Source organism: Aythya ferina (genome assembly GCF_964211825.1).
Source record: "Aythya ferina genome assembly, contig: HAP1_SCAFFOLD_1320, whole genome shotgun sequence".
Lineage (NCBI taxonomy): Eukaryota > Metazoa > Chordata > Aves > Anseriformes > Anatidae > Aythya > Aythya ferina.
In genome coordinates this window covers 1-18,520 of record NW_028180759.1, presented here as the reverse complement: position 1 = coordinate 18,520, position 18,520 = coordinate 1, and the positions used below count along the sequence as shown (strand labels likewise).

At 69.8% G+C, this 18,520-nt stretch overlaps 3 protein-coding genes across 3 annotated transcripts; all 3 read left to right on the top strand.

The window, feature by feature from the left end:
• Nucleotides 1-3,069: 3,069 nt before the first annotated feature.
• HSPBP1 (HSPA (Hsp70) binding protein 1) lies at nt 3,070-8,027 on the top strand. Its single transcript, XM_084540616.1, has 7 exons — nt 3,070-3,120; nt 3,947-4,074; nt 4,164-4,369; nt 6,101-6,258; nt 6,836-6,934; nt 7,520-7,633; nt 7,751-8,027. The coding sequence occupies exons 2-7, from the start codon at nt 4,018-4,020 to the stop codon at nt 7,996-7,998; spliced, it is 882 nt and encodes a 293-aa protein (XP_084396742.1). The 5' UTR covers nt 3,070-3,120; nt 3,947-4,017; the 3' UTR covers nt 7,999-8,027.
• A 53-nt stretch (nt 8,028-8,080) lies between these two features.
• DNAAF3 (dynein axonemal assembly factor 3) lies at nt 8,081-14,424 on the top strand (the record flags this gene model as incomplete). The annotated part of the gene is made up of 11 exons (XM_084540615.1): nt 8,081-8,153; nt 8,507-8,917; nt 9,550-9,637; nt 9,728-9,873; nt 10,481-10,696; nt 11,566-11,687; nt 11,773-11,895; nt 11,976-12,189; nt 12,277-12,391; nt 13,361-13,435; nt 13,537-14,424. The coding sequence occupies 11 exons, from the start codon at nt 8,081-8,083 to the stop codon at nt 13,991-13,993; spliced, it is 2,040 nt and encodes a 679-aa protein (XP_084396741.1). The 3' UTR covers nt 13,994-14,424.
• An 8-nt stretch (nt 14,425-14,432) lies between these two features.
• Nucleotides 14,433-18,449, top strand: LOC311429528 (troponin I, cardiac muscle-like; the record flags this gene model as incomplete). The annotated part of the gene is made up of 6 exons (XM_084540614.1): nt 14,433-14,534; nt 16,286-16,295; nt 16,379-16,494; nt 17,300-17,341; nt 17,431-17,562; nt 18,246-18,449. 6 exons carry the CDS (start codon nt 14,433-14,435, stop codon nt 18,447-18,449), a joined length of 606 nt encoding a protein of 201 aa, XP_084396740.1.
• Between the last annotated feature and the right edge of the window lie 71 nt (nt 18,450-18,520).

Below are 18,520 nucleotides of genomic sequence, written 5' to 3'. Positions count from 1 at the left end.
GATGCGCAGGTAGCGGAAAACCTGGGGGGGGGCACAGGTTTTTTTTTTTTGGGGGGGGCACGCATTAAGGGGGAGACCCCTGAGGTGCCCCCTGAGCCACTCAATAGGATCATGGCATGTAATCCTGGGGTGCTGCCTCCCCCCTCCCAAGATTCAGTGCCCCCCGTGCAACCCCTATGTGCCCCCCCCTGCCAAAAATCCCCTATAAGGATCCCCATCGCCCCCCCCAAACCCCCAAAAGTACCCTGGTGCCCCCCCCCCATAGATAACCCCAACCCTATTATGACTCCATAGCCCTGCTAACGACCCCATTGCCCCCCTATAGACCCCCCCCAGAAGAATCCCATACCCCCCCCCCAGAAGACTCCCCCATGGCCCTAATAAGGACTCTGGTGCCCCCCCATAAAGACTCCTTCCCCCAAAGCACCCCCAAAATGACCCCATGACCCTGATAAGGCCCCTGGTTTACCCCCCATAAGACCCCGGTGCCCCCCTATAAAGCCCCTTCCCCCCTCAAGCCCCCCCATAAAGACCCCCTGCCCCCCTGGTCCCAGACCTCAAGCCCCACCCCAGACCACGCCCCCTGCCCCCAAGCCCCGCCCCCGACCTGCTCCATCAGACCCCAACCCCCAAGCCCCGCCCCCAGTTCCCAAGCCCCGCCCCCAGTTCCCAAGCCCCGCCCTCCACCTCTAGCCCTGCTCCAAGTCCCAGACCCCAAGCCCCGCCCCCAACCCTTAGCCCCACCCCCTACCCCAGTCCCAGACCCCAAGCCCCGCCCCCTTCTCCAAGCCCCCTCTCAGTCCCAGGCCTCGCCCCCTAGCCCCACTCCCAAACCCCAAGCCCCGCCCCTGTCCCCAAGCCCTACCCCCACCTCTAGCCCCGCCCCCTTCCCTTAGCCCCATTCCCAGTCCCAGACCCCAAGCCCCGCCCCTACCCCAAGCCCCACCCCCAGTCCCAAAGCCCCGCCTCCCACCTCTAGCCCCGCCCCTACTACCCCTAGCCCTGCTCCCAGTCCCAGCCCACAAGCCCCGCCCCTACCCCAAGCCCCACCCCCAGTCCATACCCAAGCCCCGCCCCTGTCCCCTCACCCCGCCCCCTACCCCACTCCCAGTCCCAAAGCCCCATTCCCAATCCCAGACCCCCAAGCCCCGCCCCTGCCCCCAAGCCCGCCCCAAGCCCCGCCCCTCTCACGTGACTCTTGAGCGCGGCGCGCTGCAGGGGGCGGCGGCGCTGGAAGAAGGCCGCGGCCCAGGCCCCGCTGAGCGCCCTCCAGGCCGCCTCCAGGTCCCGGCGCCGCCGGAAGCCCTCCACGGCCGCCCGTAGGAGGTGCTGCCGCCGCAGGGCCGGCAGGGGGCTGCGGGCACCGGGAGAGGCCTTCAGGCACCCGTAGGGAACCGGGACGCCCCCCCGGGATCCCTCCTAGGGGCTGGGGACCCCCCCCAGGATCCCCCCTACAGGGCTGGGGTCCCCTGGGAGTCCCCTCTCCGGAGCTGGGGGCACCCCGGGAACCCCCCCAGGGCTGAGAACCCCTGGAACCCCCCCTGTGACCCCCCCCTTGCAGGGCTGGGGACCTCCGGGATTCACCCCTGGGGCTTGGAGCACCCCGGGACCCCCCCTACGGGGCTGGGTGCACCCCGGGACCCCCCCCCGGGACCTTTCTCCTCCTGGGGACCCCCCGCAGGGCTGAGAACCCCGAAACCCCACTGTGACCCCCCCTTGCAGGGCTGGGGACCTCCGGGATCCCCCCCCCGGGCCTTAGAGGTCCCCTGGAATCCCCCCTCGGGGCTGGGGTCCCCCAGAACCGCCCTCCCCCATAAGATGGGACCAGGACCACGAGGCAGGGGGCATCAATGAGGGATTTCCCCCCCCCCAAATTCTGTGCCCCCCAAATTCTGCCCCCTATCAGGGATAAAACGGCCCTGCCCCCCTACCTGAGACCCTCCCCCCCACCCGAGCCCCCTCCCCCTCCTCCTGGGTCCCCTCCCCCCCCACCTGAGCCCCTTCCCCTCCTCCTGGGTCCCCTCCCCCCCCACCTGAGCCCCTTCCCCTCCTCCTGGGACCCCTCCCCCCCCCGGGACCCCTCCCCTTCCCCACCTGACGCCCATCTTGTGCGTGCGGAAGCCCAGCACCGAGTCGAGCACCAGGCTGGTGGCCAGGTCGTCGTTCTCGCACAGCTCCCGCGCCGTCACCCGCCGGGACCTCATCGTCCCCCACGGGGCATCCTGAAAACTCCGCTAATTAACGGGGGGGGGCCTCAAACCCCCCTCAAACCCCCTCACCCGGTACCCAAACCCTCGTGGGGGTCCCGACAGCGGCCCCGTAGGGCTCCGACCCCCTCCCGGTACCCCCAGCCCCGCAACGCGATCGTGAGGGACCCCCGGAGCCCGCCGGGGCCTCACCTGCTGCCGCCGCCGCTCCTCGGCTGCTCCCGCCGCGCTCGCCCGCCCGCCCTAGCTCCTGATTGGCCGCCCGGCCCGCCTCCCGCTGCGCCCATTGGGTGGTGGTGCTGTCTGTCAAGCCCCGACGCTCGCCATTGGTCCAGAGCTACGCCACTCACTCCTTTCCCGCCTTCCTCGTGCGGCGCTCGCCCTCGGGCACGCGCCCCGCCTCCTCGCTTCCTATTGGCTGGCTGCGCTGCCACTCACAGCTCCCCAACCACCGAGCCCTTCTATTGGCTCCTTCGGCTTGTCGAGCGCCCGCCCCCTCGCTCCTATTGGCTGTCGCTCGGCAGCGCCGGAGCACAATGGGGCTCGCAACAACCGGGCCTCGCGGGCAGCGGGCTCGGCGCTGGGCCCTTTCCGGTAGGGCCTACAATAAACAATGACCGGGGGAAAGCCACGCCCCTCCGCCGCTCCGGCCACGCCCCCTCCCTCAGCGCTGGCCCCGCCCCCTGCCAGTACCAGCTGGCCACGCCCCCTCACCGTCTGACCACGCCCATTACCCGCTGGTCACACCCCCAGCGCTGGCTCCGCCCCCACCAGCTGACCCCACCCCGTCTTCTAGCGCAGGCTCCGCCCCCATCTGACCACGCCCCCAGCCCCGCTAGCCACGCCCCCGCCTCAAAGAGGCCCACGCCCCCAGCCAAGATGGCGGCGCCCAGGGCGTGTGCGCGCCGCTGAGGTGGGGAGGGGAGGCCCGGGGGGGGGCCACCGGGGGGCGGGGGAGGCCTGGGGGGATTTGGGGACCCCTTGGGGGGTTTGGGGGACCCTTGGGGGTGGATTTGGGGGGGTTTTGGGGGTCCTCAGGGGGGTTTGGGGGGGCCTCGGGGGGGATTCTGAGGGGTCCGGGGGGGGGGTTGGGGGCCCTAGGGGGGCTTTGGGGGGGCCCTGGGGGATTTGGGGGGCCCTGGGGGGGATTTGGGGGGCCCTCGGGGGTCTCTGGGGCCTAATCCCACCCCATCAGGGTCATGGGGGAGGCCGGAGGCTTGAACGGGGACCTGGGGGGGGGTCGCTGGGGGTGGGGGGGGGCCTTGGGGGGCTTTGAGGGGGGGTTGTGAGACCCTGGGGGGTTTTGGGGGGATTTTAGGGGGTCCCTGGGGTACCGTGGGGGGGGCTTTGGGGTACCCTGGGAGGGGTTGGGGGGACCCCGGGGGGTTTGGAGGGACTCTGGGGGCCCTGGGGGGCCTTTGGGGGATCCCGGGGGGGGGTGGTTGGAGGATCCTTGGGGGGTCCTTGGGGGCTTTGGGGGTCCTGTGGGGGATTGGGGAGCCCCGGGGGGGCTTTTAGGGGGTCCCCAGGATACCCTGGGAGGGGTTGGGGGACTCTTGAGGGGTTTTGGGGGACTTTGGGGGGGCTTTGGGGGATCCCTGGGGGGGCTTTGGGGGTCTAGGGGGGCTTTGGGAGTCCTGAGAGGGATTGGGGCGGCCTTTAGGGGGTCCCCAGGGAGGCCTAGGGTGGTTTTGGTGGTCTTTGGGGGGGGGTCTCCAGCCCTAAACCCCCCCCATCAGGCCCATGGCGGACACCGGAGCCGGGGGGGGCCCCCGGGAGCCCCCCCCGGAACCTTCAGGGGCTGCTGGAGATGGCGGTGACGGCCAGCGGGCCGCAAGCCGAGGCCCCGGAGCCGATGGGCGAGGAGGTAAGCGTGAACCAGGGGGGGTCCGGGAGGCTTTTGGGGGGTCATAAGGAAATTTTGGGGACCCCCCCGTGTAAAAAAAACCCTCACAGAGGCAGCGGTGGCTGCGGGCGGCGGTGGCTGAGGCGCTGGGGGGCACGGGGCAGGAGGTGGAGGAGCTGAGGCGCTGCCTGGGGGTCCTGAGCCGCCCCTGCCCCGGGGAGGAGGCGGCCGAGAGGGGGCCCGGGGACACCGGGGCTCACGAACAGGCCCTGGAGGTGCTGGCGGAGCTGTGCGAGAGCCTGGATAACGCCATGGGTGGGTGCTGGGGGGGGTTGGGGGGGAATTGGGGGGGTAAAAGGGGTGGGGAGGGGGGTTGGGGGGGATTTGGGGGGGTTTGGGGGGAGTGGGAGGGGGTCTGGGGGGGAATTGGAGGGATTAGGGGGAGTGGGAGGGGGTTTGGGGGGGTAAAAGGGGGGTGGGGAGGGGGGCTTGGGGGGGAATTGGGGGGGTTGGGGGGGTGGGAGGGGTAAAAGGGGGGTGGGGAGGGGTTTGGGGGGAGTGGGAGGGGGTTTTAGGAGGTTTGGGGGGGTAAAAGGGGGTGGGGAGGGGGGTTTGGGGGGATTTGGGGGGGTAAGAGGGTCAGGAGGGGGCTGGGAGAGAGGTTTGGGGGGGTGGGAGGGGGGTTGGGGAGGGATTGGGGGGGTTGGGGGGAGTGGGAGGGGGTTTGGGGTAGGTAAAAGGGGTTGGGGAGGGGGTTTGGGGGGTTTGGGGGGAGTGGGAGGGGGTTTCAGGGGGTTTGGGGGGGTAAAAGGGGAGGGGGAGGGGCTTTGGGGGGGAATTGAGGGGGTTTGGGGGGAGTGGAAGGGGGTTTGGGGGGGTAAAAAGGGGAGGGAGGGGGTTTAGGGGGGAATTGGGGGGGTTTGGGGGAGTGGGAGGGGGTTTGGGGGCGTTGGGGGGGCTGGGAGGGGGCTGGGGGGGAGATTTGGTCATGGGGGGGGGGGCTGGGATGATTTGGGGGGGCTGGGAGGGGGCCCTGGGATGATTTTTGGATGCGGGGGGGCAGCAGCAAAACTCCTACAGACAAAGGAGCCCCCCATAACCCCCCCTTCCCATTTTTTGTCTCCCCCTCCCCTTTTTCTCCCCCCCCCTTTCCCATTTTTTTACCCCCCCCTCCCGGCAGATTTTTGCGCCCCTGGGGGGCCTGGAGGTGGTGCTGGGCCTTTTGGGGCACCCTTGGGCCCCTCTTCGGGGGGGGGCCGCCCGCGTGGGTGGGGGGCGTGCGCCCAAAACCTGCCGGGGGCGCAGGGCAGGGCCCTGGCCCTGGGGGCCCTCCCCCCCCTCCTGGGGTGTCTGCGGGGGGACCCCGACCCCCGCGTGCCCCCCCGGGCCCTCTTCGCCATCTCTTGTGAGTTGGGGGGGGGAAATTTGGGGGTTGGGGGGGGAATTTGGGGGTTTTGGGGGGGAAATTTGGGGGTTTTGGGGGGGGGAAATTGGGGGAATTTGGGGGTTTGGGGGGGAAATTTGGGGGTTTGGGGGGGAATTTGGGGGTTTGGGGGGGGGAAATGGGGACGGAGGGGGCAAAAAAGGGGGGAGAAGGGGGTAAAAGGGGGGGAATTTGGGGGTTTGGGGGGGGAATTGGGGGGTGTGGGGGGGAATTTGGGGGTTGGGGGGGGAAATTTGGGGAATTTGGGGGCTGGGGGGGGAATTTGGGGGTTTGGGGGGGATTTGGGGGGAAATTTGGGGGCTGGGGGGGGAATTTGGGGGTTTGGGGGGGATTTGGGGGAAATTTGGGGGGTTTGGGGGGGGATTTGGGGGTTTGGGGGGGAATTTGGGGGTTTTGGGGGGGGGATTTGGGGGTTTGGGGGGGGTAAATGGGGAGGGAGGGAGCAAAAAGGGGGGGAAATTTGGGGGTGGGGGGGGGAAATTGGGGAGGGAGGGGGGAATTTGGGGGAAAAATTGGGTCCTTAACCCCCCCCCAATTACCCCATTACCCCCCAATTAACCCTTTTTAGCCCCCCCCCCAATTAATTTTTGCCCCCCCCCCCAGCCTGGTGCGGTCTCAAGCCGAGGGCTTGGCCCAGTTCGAGAGCCTGGGGGGGCTGGAGGCGCTGGGGGGGGGCCCTGCAGAGCCCCCAGCCCCCCCCTGCGCGCCCGCGCCGCCTTCCTGCTGCACCAGCCTGCTGCGAGAGCATCCCCACCTCAAAGGTGAGCCCCCCCCAAAAAAAAAAAAACACCCCCCAAAGCCTCATTAACCCCCCCCCCAAAAAAGAGCCCCCCCAAAAAACCCCAAATCCCACCTTAAAGCCCCCCCAATCCCTGCTTGAAGCCCCCCAAAACCCCCCCTTGGGACCCCCACGGTGCCCCCCCCCAATAAAAATACCCAAAGCCACATCGAGACCCCCCCCCAAAAAAAAAAGAGCCCCCCCCCCAAAAAAAAAGCCCCCCCCAAAACCCCAAATCCCACCTTAAGCCCCCCAACCCCTGCTTGAAGCCCCTCAAAACCCCCCCTTGGGACACCCACGGTGCCCCCCACCCTTAAAATAAAGCTGTGCCCCCCCCAAAAAGAACCCACAAAGCCTTATTGCCCCCCCCCCCCAAAAAAAATGCCCCCCCCCAACCCCAAAATCCCACCCTAAGCCCCCCAACCCCTGCTTGAAGCCCCCCAAAACCCCCCCTGGGACCACCCCACCCTTAAAATAACCCAGTGGCCCCCCCGTAAAACTGGTGGCCCCCCCAAAACGGTGCCCCCCCCCTAAAAAAATGCTGTCCCCCCCCCCCCCAGAGCCCCTGTGCCGCCTGGGGATGGTGCCCCAGTTGGTGGCCCTGCTGCGCACGAGGAGCACGACGGGGCCCACGAGCACGTCCTGGGGGCCCTCTGCAGGTGGGGGGGGGGCAAAATTTGGGGGGGGGGGCAATTGGGGGGGGGCAGTTGGGGGTCTTGGGGGGCGATTGGGGGGGTTGGGGGGGAATAAGGGGGGGTTTGGGGGGGGATAAGGGGGTGTGGGGGGTAGTAGGGGGTGGTAAAGGGGAATTGGGGGGGGGTTGGGGGGGTTCCATGGTTGGGGGGGGCACCAGGGGGGGGTAATTTGGGGTTGCGGGGGGCAATTATGGGGGTTGGGGGCAATTGGGGGGTCTGGGGGGCAATTGGGGAGTATTGGGGGGGGGCAATAAGGGGGTATGGGGGCAGTAAGGGGGTGGTAAAGGGGGGTTGGGGAGGGATTGGGGGGGGGTTGGGGGGGTCCCGTGGTTGGGGGGGGCACCGGGGGGGGGCAATTGGGGGGCTGGGGGGGGCAATTGGGGGGGTTGGGGGGGCAATTAGGGGGGGCTGGGGGGGCAATAGGGGTCTGGGGGGGCCATAGGGAATTTCTGGAGGGGATCTTTGGGTTTTTTTTTTTGGGGTGGGGTCCCTGGGATTTTTTTTTGGGGGGGGGTCCTGAGCATCCTCCCCCCCCCCCCCCCCCCCAAGCTTGGCCACCGATTTCCCGGGGGGGGGTCCGCGAGTGCCGAGCCCCCCCCCTGGGGCTGGAGGAGCTGCTGCGGGGAGCGCCGCCGCCTGCTGCAGGGCCGCGAGGAATTCCAGGTACCTGGGGGGGGGGTCCCCAAATTTTTTTTTTTGGGGGGGTGGGGGGCACCCGGAGACCCCCCCCCCCCAAAAAAAATCCCCCCCCCCCACTTTCTAAAATCCCCCCCTCTTAAGGAGGAGCTGGAGTTCTGCGAGCGGCTGCTGCAGCTCTGCTTCGAGACCCCCCCGGAGGAGACCACCATGGACCGGTGACCCCCCCCCGGGACCCCCCCCACGACCCCCCCAGAACCCCCCCGGGACCCCCAGGACTCCCCCCAGGACCCCCAAAGCCCCCCTGGGACCCCCCAGACCCCCCCAAATCCCCTTTCCCTCCCCCTTTTCCCCCATTTTCCCCCCCCAAAGTGCCCCCACCCCCTGGATAATAAAATTCTGCGCCTCAGCGTGTCTCAGATTTGGTGTTTTTTAATTTTTTTTTGGTGTGATGACGTCATTGATGACGTCATAATGGGAACAGGGATCAGCACCACTGTGCTGGACAGCGCCAAGGGGGGCGGGGCCTCCGCCGTTGCTAGGGGGCGTGGCCGACGCGTAGTTGGTTGCTAGGGGGCGTGGCTCACATTCAGTTGCTAGGGGGCGGGGACTCACCGGCTCGAGGAGAAATCCCATTTGCTGCTCGTTGCTAGGGGGCGTGGCTTTACTCTGCCCATTGCTAAGGGGCGTGGCCCCATGCACCGCCCCGTTGCTAGGGGGGCGTGGCCTCATGGTGTCCGTTGCTAGGGTGCATAGTCCAATACGCCGGCCGTTGCTAAGGGGGCGTGGCCCCACCTGCAGCTCGTTGCTAGGGGGCGTGGTCGGTTGCTAGGAGACGTGGCCTCGCGCCGTTACCGTTGCTAGGGGGCGTGGCCTCACTCACCGTTCCCCGTTGCCAAGGTGACCGCGTCCCTAGCAACGCTCGGGGGCGGGGCCTACGGCGCTTTTCTCGCTCTCCCATTGGCCCCGCGGGGGCCCAAACCGGAACCGGAACCGGATCCGGGCCTGCCCGGTACCGGGCGCTCCCGCTATGGCGGCCGCCTTGGCGGAGGGGGCTGGGCACGGCGAGCTGGTGGGGGCTGTCCCCGGCCCTGGACCTCCGCCAGCACCGTGAGCGCCGCTCCCGGTCCCCGCTCCCGGTTTTACCGGAGCCCCCCCCGGTGACTCCCGTTTCCCCCCCCCCCTCCCAAATTTCCAGTCCCGGATACCGGACGGCGAGGCCGTGGCGCTGCTCGTGGGCACGGCGGACGGGCGGCACCTCCTCCGCACGGCAGCTCGGGGCCCGACGGGGCCCCCCCCCGTACCCTCACCGTAATATACCGGGGGTTGGGGGGGGGTCCCGGTTACCGGGGGGGGGTCCCGGTTACCGGGGGGGGGGTCCCGGTACCCGGAGGGAGGGGGTCCCGGTTACCGGGGGGGGGGGTCCAGGCTACCGGGGGGGGGGTCCCGGTTACCGGGGGGGGGGTCCAGGCTACCGGGGGGGGGGGGGGTTCCGGTTACCGTAGGGGTTACCGGAGTGGGGTTCCCGGTTACCGGGGGGGGGTCCCGGTTACCGTAGGGGTTACCGGAGGGGGCTCCCAGTTACCGGAGGGGGGGGGTCCCCATTACCGGAGAGGGGTTCCCGGTTACCGGAGGGGGGTCCCGGTTACCGGGTGGATACCGGGGGGGGGGGTCCCGGTTACCGTAGGGGTTACCGGAGGGGGTTCCCCGTTTCCGGGCGGGGGGATCCTGGTTACCGTAGGGTTTACCGGGAGGGGGTCACGGTTACCGGAGGGGGTTCCCCGTTTCCGGGGGGGAGTCCCGGTTACTGTAGGGGTTACCGGAGGGGGGTTCCCGGTTACCGGAGCGGGTTCCCGGATACCGGAGGGGGGTTTCCTGTTACCGGAGGGGGTTCCCGGTTACCGGAGGGGGGCTCCCGGTCCTTATACCACCCCCCCCCCCAGCTCTTCATCGCCGAGCAGCGCCCCGAAACCGTCGCCCGGCAGCTCCTCTTCCTCCTCCTGGCCACCGAAAGCTGCACCGGCTACCGAGGTAACACCGGGACCGGGACCGGGGATCCCCCCCCACTCGTTTTAACGACCCTCCCGGTAAACCGGGGACCCCCCCGTACCCCCCCCGCAGCCCGTGCCGTCGCCTTGCTGGAGCTGCTGGGCTCCAGCCGCCTCCGGTCCAGCACCGCCGAGCTTTTAACGGGAGCCACCGGGAGGCTCCGCCGGTGGCTCACGGCCGGTCCCGGGCCGGTCCCGGGGGAGTTGGAGCTGATGAAGGTCGGGGGGGGGCACGGGGGGGGGTTACCGGGGTGAGGGGGGGTCGGGGGGGGGGTTACCGGGATGTACGGGGGGGTTACCGGGATTGGGGAGGGGTTACTGGGATGTGGGGGGGTCACGGGGGGGGTTACCGGGATGGGGGGGGTCACGGGGGGGGGTTACCGGGGTGAGGGGGGAGTTACCGGGATGAGGGGGGGGTAACGGGATGGGAGGGGGGGTTACCGGGGTGAGGGGGGGTCAGAGGGGGGGGTTACCGGGACTGGGGGGGGGGGTTACCGGGATGTAGGGGGGGTCACGGGGGGTGTTACCGGGATTGGGGGGGGTTACCGGGATGTAAGGAGGGGTTACCGGGGTGAGGGGGGGTCGGGGGGGGTTACCGGGATTGGGGGGGGGTTACCGGGGTGAGGGGGGGGTCAGAGGAGGGGGTTACAGGGATTGGGGGGGGGTTACCGGGATTTGGGGGGGGTTACCGGGGTGAAGGGGGGGTCGGGGGGGGGTTACCGGGACGTGGGGGGGTGTCAGAGGGGGGGGTTACCGGGATTGGGGGGGGGCTTACCGGGATGGGGGGGGGTTACCGGTAACCGGACACCCCTCCCGGTAATTTCAGAGCCGGGAGAGGGATGCGGTGGAGGCGGTGCTGAGGGGCTGGGAGCAGCGGGGGGGCCTCCGGGACCCCCCCCGGGACCCCCCCCGGTACCGGGACCACCGGGAGGACCCCCCCCGGGATTGGGATCGGCGGCTGCGGCGGCTGCACGGGGCTCGTTACGATGCCCGGGAGGCGGTGGCCGATTGGGACCTGCGGATGGGGCTGCACCAGCGGGGGGTAACGGGGGGGGGCACCGGGGGGGGGCACCGGGAATGGGGGGGCACCGGGAGGGGGTGTCGGGAATGGGGGGGGCATCGGGGGGGAGATAACGGGAAAGGGGTACCGGGAACGGGGGGGGCACCGGGGGGGAAAACCGGGAACGGGGGGGGGGGTATCGGGGATGGGGGGGGCACCGGGAGGGGGTATCGGGAATGGGGGGGGCATCGGGGGGGAGATACCGGGAAGGGGGTACCGGGAACGGGAGGGAACGGGGGGGGGGCACTGGGAACGGGGGGGCACCGGGGGGGGGTACCGGGAATGGGGGGGGGTATCGGGAACGGGGGGGGCACAGGGGGGGGAACTGGGAGCGGGGGGGTAACCAGGGGGGCACCGGGAATGGAGGGGGGGTTCCGGGGGGGGGACACCGGGGGGGGGTACCGGGAACGGGGGGGGCACCGGGGGGGGTACCGGGAATGGGGGGGGCACCGGGAGGGGGGTACCGGGAACGGGGGGGGCACCGGGGGGGGGGGCTACCGGGAATGGGGGGGGCACCGGGGGGGGGCACTGGGAGGGGGGGATCACGGGAGGGGGGTCAATGGGAGGGGTACCAGGAGGGGGGGGGTCACGGAGGGGGGGAGGTCACGGAGGGGGGGGTCACGGGAGGGTTACCGGGAGGGGGGGGTCATGGGGGGTCACCGGAGGGGGGTCACCGGGGGGGGGGGGGGTCACGGGGGAGGACCGAGGGGGGGGCACCGGGAGGTCCTAGGGGAAAAAAGGGGGGGATCACCATGAAGGAGGGGGCACGGGGGGGGTGTGACTCGATGAGGGGGGGGTCTCTCGATGGGGGGGGGGTCACACTGCCCCCCCCCCCCACCCCCCCCCCCCAGGCCACCACCGTGTCCCCGGCCGAATTCGGGCTCTGGCGCGAGAGCGGCGTCCCTTCATCCCCCGGGCCGGGGGGGGGGACGTCCCCAACCCCACCCTGCTGAGCGCCCGCTTGGCCCGAGCCGTGAGTTTATAACCTGGGGGGGGGGGGTCCTGAGGTGGGGGGGGGGTCCTCATGACCCCCCCCCCCCCCAAAAAAAATAATCCAGGATGGGCAACCAGGAGCCGAATTGGGCTACTGGGGGGACGTCGTGGCCGGCCCCTTCCTCATCTTCGGCCTCACCAGCGACGACCCCCGGCTGCTACGGACCCGCAACGGGGTCCCCGAGCAGGTGGGGGGGTCTATTTTTATGTGGGGGGGTCCAAATAATTTGGGGTTTAAGGATTTGTTGTCACCCCCCCCCTCAAACAGACGGCGACGGAGATCTCGGTGGCCAACGTCGCGGCGCTGCTGCGGGAGCTGCGCCCTGGGGGCCCCCCCCGGGGGGAGGATGAGGATGGGGCCCCCCCCGGGGATGAAGATGAAGGTGGGGCCCCCCCCGGCGATGAGGGCGAGCCCCCCCCCCGCCAGGAAGGTGATGATTGTGCCCCCCCCGGCGACACCGACAGCTCCGGAGCCCCCCTGGGTGAGCCCAAATCCCCTTTCCCCCCCCCCTAAATGCCCCCCCCCAGGCACAAGGTGACCCCCCCACACCCCAAATGCCCCCCCCCAGGCCCGGTGGTGCCTTCGCCGGTGAGGGTCCGGTTCCTGCCCCTCGGGAGCGCCCGGTGCCCCCCCCGGAGGGCCGGGTTGGAGGGACGCTGCGACCTGCTGGTGCTGGGCTGGAGGTGGGGGGGGGGAATTGGGGGGGGGCTGGGGGGGTCGGGGGGGGTCCTAGGTGAGGTTTTGGGGGGGTTTGGGGGGGCTGGGTGGGAAAGGAGGGGGGCTGGGGGGGTCATGGAGGGGAAGAGGGGGTCTGGGGGGGGTGATGGAGGGGACAAGGGGGAGTCTGGGGGGGGTCCTGGAGGGGAATGGGGGGTCTGGGGGGGTCCTGGAGGGGGTCTGGGGGGGTCCTGGGGGCTCTGGGGAGGTCATGGAGGGCAAAAGGGGGGGTCTGGGGGGGTCCGGGAGGGTCCTAGGTGAGGTTTTGGGGGGGCTTGGGGGGGCTGGGTGGGAAAGGAGGGGGTCTGGGGGGGTCATGGAGGGGAAGAGAGGGTCTGGGGGGGTCATGGAAGGAAAGGGGGGGGTCTGGGGGGGGTCATGGAAGGAAAAGGGGGGTCTGGGGGGGTCAAGGAGGGGTCTGGGGGGGTCCTGGAGGGGTCTGAGGGGTCTTGGGGGCTCTGGGGGGGAAAGGGGGGGTCATGGAGGGGAAAAGGGGGGTGTGGGGGTGTTGGGGGGGGGTCCTAGGTGAGGTTTAGGGGGAATTTGGGGGGGTCTGGGGGTGTCCGGGGGGGTCCTAGGTGAGCTTTTGGGGGGGTTTGGGGGGGCTGGGTGGGAAAGGAGGGGTTCTGGGGGGGTCCTGGAGGGGTCTGGGGGGGTCATTGAGGAGAAGGGGGGGGTCTGGGGGGGGGTCCTGGAGGGGTCTGGGGGGGTCATGGAGGGGAAAGGGGGGTTCTGGGGGGGTCGGGGGGGTCCTAGATGAGGTTATGGGGGGGTCCGGGGGGTCCTGGAGGGGTCTGGGGGGGTCTGGGGTAGATCAGGAGGGGAAAGGGGGGGCTGGGAGGGCTTGGGGGCGCTGTGGGGGGGCTTGGGGGGGGGCCGTGATTTTTTTTTGAGGGGGGGGTCACCCCCCCGTGCCCCCCCCCCCCCCCCCCAAGGTCCCTGGAGGAGCTGAGCCCCGAGCTGCTGGCGCTGGCGGCCCCGGGGGCCACGCTGCTGGTGGAGCTGCCCACGTAGGTGGGGGGGGGGGACACATTGGGGGTGGGGGGGTCACAGACACCCCTGCCCCCCCCCCCACGACCCCTCCCCATTTTTATTTTACCCCCCCCCCCAGGTTCGTGCCCACCCTGCGCCCCCCCCAGCTCCAGGCTTTCCGTGCCCGCGCCCAGGCCCTGGCCCAAGCCGGGGGCTTCGAGCCCTGGGGGGGGCCCGGGGAGCCCCCGCCTGCGCCCGCTTCCGCCTCCCCCTCCCCCACACTGCCTGACCACGCCCCCTCCCTCCTGGCCCCGCCCCCCTCCTTCCTAGCCCTGCCCCTTTCGCCTTGGACCCGCCCCCATCGTGTCGCCCCCATGTTGTCCTGTCCATGTGCTGCCACCCAGGCCACGCCCACAAGATTGTGGACACGCCCCCAAGCTCTTGGCCACGCCCACAACCTCTCGTGGCCACGCCCACAAGCCCTCACGGCCACGCCCACAAGGCATTCAGGCCACGCCCCCCAAGTGTCATTGCCACACCCCCCAAATGTTCTGAACACGCCCCTGAACCATCCTGGCCACGCCCCCAAACACTAATGGCCACGCCCACAAAGTCTAATGGACACGCCCCCAAATACTGATGGCCACGCCCCCATTTCTCATGGCCATGTGCACCAAACCAAGGTTGGCCCCGCCCCCAAACTGTCCTGGCCACGCCCCCTAAGTCGCAGATTCCGCCCACCAACCACTCAGGCCACGCCCCCAAAGTCTGTTGGCCACGCCCCTAAATACTAATGGACACACCCCCAATCTCTCATGGCCATGTGCACCAAAAACAGCTTGGCCCCGCCCCCAAACTGTTCTGGCCACGCCCCCTAAGTAACCGGGCCCTGCCCCCTAAACCACCCAGGCCCCGCCCCCAAACATCTCATGTCCCCGCCCCCTTTCTCTCCAAGCCACGCCCCCAAACCATCCTGCACCCCTGCTCCAAACCCATCTCGGCCACGCCCCCATCACCGGGCCACGCCCCCACGCCATGACCACGCCCCACGCCATGGACACGCCCCCTCCGTCCTGGCCACGCCCCCTCCCCATTCATAAAGCCGCCCCCCCCGGCGCTGCTCTGGGCTCTGCCGAGGTAACGGGGACCGGGGGGGGGGGGGGGGCGTTCGTCCCTGGGGGTGGGTCCCAGGGCTGGGGGGGGGGTCCTCAGAGTTGGGGGGGGTCTTCAGGGCTGGGGGGGGGTCCTTAAAACCCGGGGGGGGTCCTCAGGGCTGGGGGGGGTCCTCAGAGCTGGGGGAGGGGTCCTTAAAACCGGGGGGGGGGTCCCAGGGCTGGGGGGTTCTTCAGGGCTGGGGGGGGTCCTCAGAGTTGGGGGGGGGTCCTTAAAACCCGGGGGGTTCCTCAGAGATGGGGGGGGGGTCACAGAGCTGGGGGGGGAGGACCCAGGGTTGGGGGAGGGTCCCAGGGCTGGGGGGGGCTCCTCAGAGATGGGGGAGGTCCTTAAAACCTGGGGGGGGTCCTCAGAGCTGGGGGGGGGTCCTTGATGTCTGGTTCTCCATGGGGGGGGTCTCTGGGATGGGGGGGGGCGCTTGGGGGGGGGTCCCAAACACCTCGGGCGAGTGGAGGGGGTCCCTGAGATCCTGAGGGGGGGTCTCTGGGTTAGGGGGGGGGTCCTGTGAGATGGGGGGGCCCTGTTCAGATTGGGGGGGGGCTGTGGGGGGGGTGATCCGAGTGCCCTTGAGGTGGGGGGGGGGCTGGGGGGGGGGGGCTAAATTTAGCCCCTTATCAGCCCCGCAGCCGCTGGCCCCATATAGGGGCAGAGCCGGGGCTGGAGATAAGGGCCCCCCCCCGGCTCCTGGCCCCCCCCCTTGGCTCCTGGCCCCCCCCGGGATGCTGGCCCCCCCCCCCAAGCTGTTGCCCCCCCCCCCCTTTTAGGCACCGCTTCGTCCTTCCCACATCGCCCAGGCAGGATGGCCGAGGAGTGAGTGGGGGGGGGCACAATGGGGGGGGCCTTGGGGGGGGCACAATATGGGGGGCCTTGGGGGGGGCACGATGTGGGGGGGCCTTGGGGGGGGGCATGATGTGGGGGGGGGCTTTGGGGGGACACAAAATGTGGGGGGGTCTTTGGGGGGGGCACAATGCGGGGGGGCCTTTGGGGGGGACACACAATGGGGGGGGCCCTGGGGGGGGCACAATGTGGGGGGGTCTTTTGGGGGGGCACGATGTGGGGGGGCACAATGTGGGGGGGCCTTGGGGGGGGATACGAGGTGGGGGGCTTTTTGGGGGGTCACAATGTGGGGGGGGACTTTGGGGGGGACACAATGTGGGGGGGCTTTTGGGGGGGCACAATATGGGGGGGCTTTTGGGGGGGGCCTTGGGGGGGAGACACGAGGTGGGGGGCTTTTTGGGGGGCACAATGTGGGGGGGCTTTTGGGGGGGGCACAATGAGGGGGGGGCTTTGGGGGGGCACGATGTGGGGGGGCCTTTTGGGGGGCACAAAATGGGGGGGGCCTTTGGGGGGGCACAATATGGGGGGGCCTTGGGGGGGCACGATGTGGGGGGCCTTTTGGGGGGGCCCTGGGGGGGGACACAAGGTGGGGGGGCTTTTGGGGGGGGGCACAATGTGGGGGGGGCTTTCTGGGGGGGGGCACGATGTGGGGGGGCTTTGGGGGGGCACACAATATGGGGGGGCTTTTTTTGGGGGACACAATATGGGGGGGCTTTGGGGGCGGCTTTGGGGGGGGGCACAATGTGGGGGGGTCTTTGGGGGGGCACAATATGGGGGGGTCTTTGGGGGGAGGACACAATGTGGGGGGAGCTTTTTTTTTGGGGGGGGGGGACAATGTTGAGGGGGGGTCCCATGGCTCTGACCCTCTGTCCCCGCAGGGAGCTGGCGGTAGGTCCCGTCCCCGTGCCCCCCCCCCAAAAAAAAAAAAAAAACAACCACCTCGCTGACCCCCCCCCCCCCAGCGCCCTGAGGAAGAGGAGGAGGAAGGGGGGGGGACAAACCCCGCGCCCCCCCCCCCGCAGCCGCCCCCCTGCGGCGAAAATCCTCCGCCAACTACCGGGCATACGCCGTGGAGCCCCACGCCAAGGTGGGGGCACGGGGGGGGGACACGGGGACATGGGGGGGGACAGGGGGACATGGGGGGGGGTTGGGGACATGGGGGGGGTTGGGGACGTGGGGGGGGACATGGGGACATGGGGGGGGATGTGGGGACATGGGGGGGTTGGGGACATGGGGGGGACATGGGGACACAAGGGGGGGACATGGGGATGGGGGGACATGGGAGGGGTTGGGGACACAAGGGGGGGGACATGGGGATGGGGGGGGACATGGGGATATGGGGGGGGACATGGGGACATGGGGGAGGACATGGGGATGGGGGGGGACATGGGGGGGGCTTGGGGACATGGGGGGGACATGGGGGGGACATGGGGACATGGGGGGGACATGAGGATGGGGGGGGACATGGAGATATGGGGGGGACATGGGGACATGGGGGGGGACAAGGGGGGGGCATGGGGGGGTTGGGGACATGGGGGGGGATGTGGGGACATGGGGGGGGTTGGGGACATGGGGGGGGACGTGGGGATGGGGGGGGACATGGAGGGGACATGGGGATGGGGGGGAACAGGGGGACATGGGGGGGGCATGGGGGGGGTTGGGGACATGGGGGGGACATGGGGGGGGCATGGGGGGGGTTGGGGACATGGGGGGGACATGGGGACATGGGGGGGGGACATGGGGATGGGGGGGGACATGGGGATGGGAGGGACATGGGGGCATGGGGAGGACATGGGGGGGTTGGGGACACAAGGGGGGGACATGGGGGGGGGTGGGGGACACGGGGGTTGACCCTAACGCGAACCCCCCCCCTCCCTTTTCCCCCCCCCCAGAGAAAATCCAAGATCTCGGCCTCCCGCAAGCTGCAGCTGAAGGTGAGGGGGGGTGGATTTTTTTTTTTGGGGGGGGTCCCCGTGTTGGGGGGGGGTCTCGGTGACCCCCCCCCCGTGCCCCCCCCCCCCAGACGCTGCTGCTGCAGCGAGCCAAGAAGGAGCTGGAGAGGGAGGAGCAGGAGAGGGCGGGGGAGAAGCAGCGGCACCTGGGGGAGCTCTGTCCCCCCCCCAACCTCGAGGGGCTCAGCACGGCCCAGCTGCAGGTGGGGGGGGCACGGGGGGGCGAGGGGGGGGTGATGGGGGGGGTAAAGGGGGGAATTGGGGGGGTGATGGGGGAATTGGGGGGTCTTGGGGGGTAAAGGGGGAATAAGGGGGGAATTGGGGGGGTCTTGGGGGGGTAAGGGGGCAATTGGGGGGGGGTAAGGGGGGAATTGGGGGGGTAAGGGGGCAATTGGGGGGGTACTGGGGGAGATTGGGGGGGTGATGGGGGAGATTGGGGGGGTCTTGGGGGGGTAAGAGGGGAATTGGGGGGTACTGGGGGGAATTGGGGGGGTCTTGGGGGGTAAGGGGGTAATGGGGGGGTGATGGGGGGGTAAAGGGGGAATTGGGGGGGTACTGGGGGGAATTGGGGGGGTCTTGGGGGGGTAAGGGGGGAATTGGGGGGGTACTGGGGGAATTGGGGGGGTCTTGGGGGGGTAATGGGGGAATTGGGGGGAATTGGGGGGGTGATGGGGGGGGTATGGGGGTGTTAGAGGGGTACTGGGGGGGTAAGGGGGAATTGGGGGGTCTTGGGGGGGTAAGGGGGGAATTGGGGGGGTGTGAGGGGTACTGGGGGGGGTCACAGGAAGGGGGTGTACACGGGGGGGGTCAGAGGGGGGTCCACGGGGGGGTGTAGGTGATGGGGGGGGGGGACCTGGGGACCCCCCCCGTGCCCCCCCCCCCCCAGGAGCTGTGCCGCGAGCTGCACGCCCGCGTGGCGCGGGTGGACGAGGAGCGCTACGACATGGGGACGCGCGTCAGCAAGAACGTGGCCGAGGTGGGGGCGGCCCCAAAAGGCCCCAAAAGGCCCCAAATGACCCCAAATGGCCCCATTGGCCCCGATGACCCATTGATCCCAATGGCCCCAATTGACCCCAAGTGGCCCCATTGACCCCAATGACCCCATTACCCCCATTGACCCCAATGACCCCATTGCCCCCATTGACCCCATTGACCCCAATG